Raw genomic sequence first — 5559 nt, 5'->3', positions numbered from 1 at the left:
TCCCGATACACAGACACTGCAACATCTTGCACACGCACCACAGGCCATTATTTTTCAGATGTCACTTGCCCTTCAAGAGGGTGTGGGTACAATCTGTGTCTTTTTCTGACACCTCACAATCAGTCATCTTTTTCTTCACTTTTAGATGTGAGTAAAGCAAGGCGGCAAGCAAGTTATGTGCAGTACCATTCTCGTGAGAGGACTCAAAGTTTCACTTAGAAAGCTGCGTCAAGCATCGCAAGATTGAACTTCTACAAATATTGTGCCAAGACAAACTCACAACCCTTTCTAACATTTGGACAGAGCTTTCAGTGATATACATGTACATGAATCACAACACAGGTGTCTTCATCGCTTCAGTCTGTTCACGGTGACTCAGGCTATCTTGAACTGGAGCAGGAGGAAGAAGTAGGTCATGAACAGTCCACCCAGCTGAAACAGGAAACAAAAAGAGTGAGTGAGTGAGTTTAGTTTTACGCCGCTTTTAGCAATATCCCAGCAATATCACGGCGGGGGACACCAGAAATGGACTTAACACATTGTGCCCATGTGGGGAATCGAACCCGGGTTTTCGGCGTGACGAGCGAACGCCTTAACCACTAGGCTACCCCACCGCCCCCGGAAACAAAAAGAAGTAACAAGGACAACTCGGAACTGAATATTGATGGTATTTCTGCCCTCTGAAAATGTTATTTGTTCATTACTGTGTTCAGTTTGTTGATACAGGAGTAGATGTCGATAAATCGTTGTGTTTGTATAAAACCTTTAAAATGAAGTAACAAGGACTACTCTGAACAATCTGTAAACTTTACATTCACATCGCCAGTGTTTCAGCCATATCGTGACTATCAAAACGATATAAATACCTGTCAAAAAAGAACAGTAAAAGAACTAGAATATACAGATTTATATTTGAAACCAGCAAGGAACTATAAAATGGCGTGCATATACAGGATAGATTATTAAAACGGGCTACAGATAGCCAGCAACTGAAGATATTCTCTCAACAGAATATTGATGCTATTTCTGCTCTCTGAAAATGTCCTTTGTTCATTACTCAGTTCAATTTGTTGTTTCAGGCGGATATTGATAATTCGTTGATGGTGTTTACATGTTCAATAAAATAGATTTTCGTAAGCTCTGACAAACATAACAGCAATAGAACTATTTTTGTGATATCGACTTCATCCACTGATCAGTTATTCCCTCACATGTATACCTTGCGTAGACACATAACAAAATGCTCGTATTGATTAAACCTGCTTTATGACATATGAGAGAGAAAAACCCAAACCACTTAACCACTGACATTTTTTCGAAAACTATTGAAATTTACGGACTATTTATCACCACATTTAGCGGTCTTCCAATTTGACATGCGTTGCCAAGGCTTGCTAGAACCTCTGACTGTTGACATTTGTATGTATTGCTTTGTGAATACCAAAACCATGTTGGTTTCACAAGAGTATACGTCAGAACCAAGTCGTGTCAACGTGACCAGTCACGTTTGTCTATGTGATACCACCTACTGAATACAATTCCTACATGTCTAAGGCCTGCATCAGTCCAGGATTCCACTCACATTCAGCAGAGACTCAGGGATATCAGTAAAATACATGCCAAACGGGTGATAAACCGCACCCGCTCACCATCGGATTTTGTTTAATTTATAAACCTTTGGATATCTGGGCCCCGTTTCACAAAGCTATCGTAGCACTACGACTGTCGTACCTCCTATACTGTAACATGGACTGACGACAGTCGTAGTGCTAAGATAGATTTATGAAACGAGCCCCTGGGTCAGATTAGGCTGATAGTCCATTTGCTGATCAGAAGGATACGTCCACGTTGATAGATTTAGTCCATACTAACTCATTTACATGCTACATGTTACCTTTACGGGATTCGGTCAGAATACTTTCTGATCACAAATAGGCTGGTAAGGTGGACATGGCCTGTGGACTTGACCAAAACATAGCTGAGCTGAATATCAATTATCTTTAAGTCATACTTACAGTCAGGAGGAACTCTTTAGTGATGACAAAGAAGTCAATAGCTGTGAACCCAATGGATGTGCCTGTCAACTTGGACAGAAATAGATTAAGCTGCAAAGAGAGAAGAAACATAATAAACACGGTTGCTCCTAGTGTATTCTTTCAGCTATTGATGATTACGGAACTTTTCAAATTTGTCTCTGCATATAGTCCAAGGTAATTAGATGTAAGAGTGTAGTGTGAAGGAGCCATACGTATGTCCAAAGTTATGATATGTTTTGACTATTTCAGTTAACTGGCACATATTAAAATGTGCTTTTTAATGATATTCTGTTTGGTAAGTATCGTGTTCCTAATGACAGAGGGACATATCTGAAAAAAACAACCAACGAAACATTGTACGATTTCTAATATATTGTTAGCATTTATGAATTATTTTGAAATTGTGGGGTACCAGATGTTCACGAAAAGGTGTTAATATTTTCCCCAAATGGTGGCTTATGTAAAAAACACATGCAAACAAATAAAAGATTCACCAGGACAAACATGGGAATATGCGGCGCAAATCGAAATGCTGATTGGCATCGGCCATTGTTTATCACCATCACAAAAACTCTTGAAAACTTTACTTGAAAGTTGTAACCTAAATTGAAAGGTACCTGTGCCATCTGCTCCACAGTAACATCCTGTGTTCCGATACTGAATATGTCATCCAAAAGGGAATGAGCCTGAAAATAAAATGTCACGTGAAAGAACAACTTCATACTCTAAATAATATAAAGACAACAACAGTTTATTGCATTATGCTAGAAAATCTTCCAAACCTGCCAGCTCATTCTGGTGCATAGCGGAATCAACAATCTATCTCTCTTGAGACCCACCTTATTAATAATAATAATACTAGTAGTAGATTTGTATTGCGCTTTTCCATACTTGGATATTATGCTCAAAGCGCAGTGAGATTTGATTGGCTCATTAAATCCCATTGGTCGATATACATTATATTCACAGGGTAGTGAAATACACATGGACGTCTAATGCTCTGCATTTCTTTGGGTTAAAACATCCTACTACGAATTCTTGCACCTTGACACTGATGGTCTCTCGTCACCTGAACTACCTTTCTGGCCTTATATTGTTTCTCAGTTTCATGTTAGTTTAAAAGGATCAAAATCACATGTTTACGCTTTCCTCAATAGAAAATATTTCACCGAATATATCCACAATTCTTTACACATATGTCAAGTTTAGGTCTAATTGTCATAACTTATTTTCGCCGGGAATAGCTGCAGCGTTGCTGATGCGACGTTAAGCAATACTAGTATTTACTCATATCTTAATTGATTAAAATTGAACTTAATTAAGTATTTTATACCATTGGATATATTCTGTATAAGCCATGCGTGAACATGTTCAGGTTATGTCCTCGAAAAATGTGGAATAATAACAAATATAAGAATATATTCAGTTTTGAAACTGCTCATAAACGATGGCAATCAACGGATAATTCTGCTCTGTGATGATCTTTGACTGGTCATTAGAAATCTGATAGGACACGTTTCGTCCCTATATTGATGAAATTCAGAGAGTTGACTGTTCAAAGTTATTCATCACAAATCAGCCTCAGAAGCTTGAGAGAGTATTGCGTATTGCACTCAGCAATATCAAACTACAACATGGTGACCACACACAAATCCCATTTAATCGTCTTTTGGGATCATTGATCACAAGGAACCTAGTCTAAATTGTAAATCTGCGCAAACTACAGATGTGTAAGATACTTAACACGGTCTTCAGAATATGGAACCACGTGGAAAAAGATGGCCATGATTGGCAGTTGGTGTTGACTCTTCACACCTACCAGCACCTGATGGTGTTGACAAAGCAAGAAATAAAATCAGGGCGAATGTTAAACTATACCAACTATTTTCCTGCTTGCGACGAAACACACTGAAATTCATCACCATAGTAGACTAGGAACCCACACCCCATCCCATCCCAAACACTCTCCACACATCCACTGGAACCAGATACAACCCACCTATCCAAATCCACCCATCTATCAAATCATAAAACGGCTGGCCCCCTCAATGCTTAATATGATATATCACTTACTGCATCGTGAACATCAGCGCTGCACATTGCTGACACAAGGATACACACAACACCACCTCCGAGCCAGAATACATCAACTGCGATGACAAATATGTCCGATGATCCGTTGATAATTTGATACGCGGCAAAACAGGCCAGAAACATGTCAAGAATGAAACGGATTCCAAGAAGCCATTTTAAGCTTCTATTTACGATATCCACAGCCTGGCACAGTTGCGTGTAGCGAAATCTTAGTTCTGGCAGTTGATCGGGGAAGTGTCCATCAGCTTCTTCAATCTGCTTTGATAAGGCTTTTCCTAAATGTAAGAACTCTGCTCGTATGATTCGAGCAATTATGCTGATAAAACACACCGGGAAAAGCCAGGCTCCCGACTGAAACACGTGCAGGACCATGTTGAAGATGATCACCCATTTGGATTCTGGGAATGGTCGGGTTAAAGTTTGGATGTAAACAGGTGAGACTGGTAAGTCGCCAAACATGAGGACGTAGACAGCAGCGATGTTAACAAGACTAAGCAACCAGCCAGCAGCTGTACCAAGTCTCACACACTGACACTGTAGAGGAAACATATAACAAGAGCCCATGTTACCTTTTGAGGAAGACAGGGAATCCCAATGCTTGTAGAAAGAACGAAGGTGTGTAAGCTTCTGGCATGCAGCGATTATAATGGTAGCGTTAAGGGCACAATGCAACATCCATGCCGTTGTAATTATCCGAAGTGGCAAACTCCCGTCATTAGGGAACACCCCAACTGCACATCGGCCAAAGTTGAACCATAGTAAAAGGAGAACGGTATAACAGTACAGACGATTGATGGAGCGCCACCATCCTGGTGGGTTGGTCTTGGTCGCATATGTTTCCGATGGTTCCACTTTGTTTTTCGCTTGTGTTGGATCGAAGTAAATCCCCAATATTTTCATTGACACTAAAAGCGGTTTCAGTTTGTCTTCAATGGAAGGGAAAGGAGTCTTTCCCATTGTGTGACTACCGGCGATGCCAAGACCAGATTGAGTAATGGTTTCCACTTTCATCGTTGACTTGTAGAGACTACACAACCAGTTATGTTCTGATATGCGACTCTCCCATGCAATCCGTATTCACTTCATCAATGCCATTGAGCTTCCCAACCTGCAAGCGTTATTGACATCAGTAGAATACGCCTCCAATACAGTCGCGTCACGTTTATTATGTTTTAGTTTACTTTTTATCTAAACCTGATTAGTCGGTAGTTTTCTATTTCTATCTATTGGCAAATGGAGACAGTCATGGTTTCCCAACACAGCCAAAGAGGCCCAGAAATACGACTAAGTGTAAAGCAAATCGAAGCCCGGCAGCAATATATTCTGGTGATTAATGCAATCAACATCGATCTCCTTTGAGATAATATTGACCATTCTTGTTCGCACATTAAATCTATTAATGTTTTAGAACATTGTGTTTTGGGATAAA

The 5559-nt window shown here is 40.0% G+C and overlaps 1 protein-coding gene across 1 annotated transcript; it reads right to left on the bottom strand.

Annotated features, from left to right (window-relative positions):
• Positions 1 to 289: 289 nt before the first annotated feature.
• LOC124289843 lies at positions 290 to 4360 on the bottom strand. Its single transcript, XM_046726519.1, has 4 exons — positions 4110 to 4360; positions 2654 to 2722; positions 2016 to 2105; positions 290 to 432 (listed from the first exon to the last, which is right to left on the bottom strand). Exons 1-4 carry the CDS (start codon positions 4251 to 4253, stop codon positions 376 to 378), a joined length of 360 nt encoding a protein of 119 aa, XP_046582475.1. The 5' UTR covers positions 4254 to 4360; the 3' UTR covers positions 290 to 375.
• Between the last annotated feature and the right edge of the window lie 1199 nt (positions 4361 to 5559).

This window comes from Haliotis rubra, unplaced genomic scaffold (assembly GCF_003918875.1).
Source record: "Haliotis rubra isolate DU_JTF1 unplaced genomic scaffold, ASM391887v1 Scf45, whole genome shotgun sequence".
Lineage (NCBI taxonomy): Eukaryota > Metazoa > Mollusca > Gastropoda > Lepetellida > Haliotidae > Haliotis > Haliotis rubra.
Note: the sequence above shows the minus strand (reverse complement) of the source record. Positions and strands in the feature narration are given on the sequence as shown.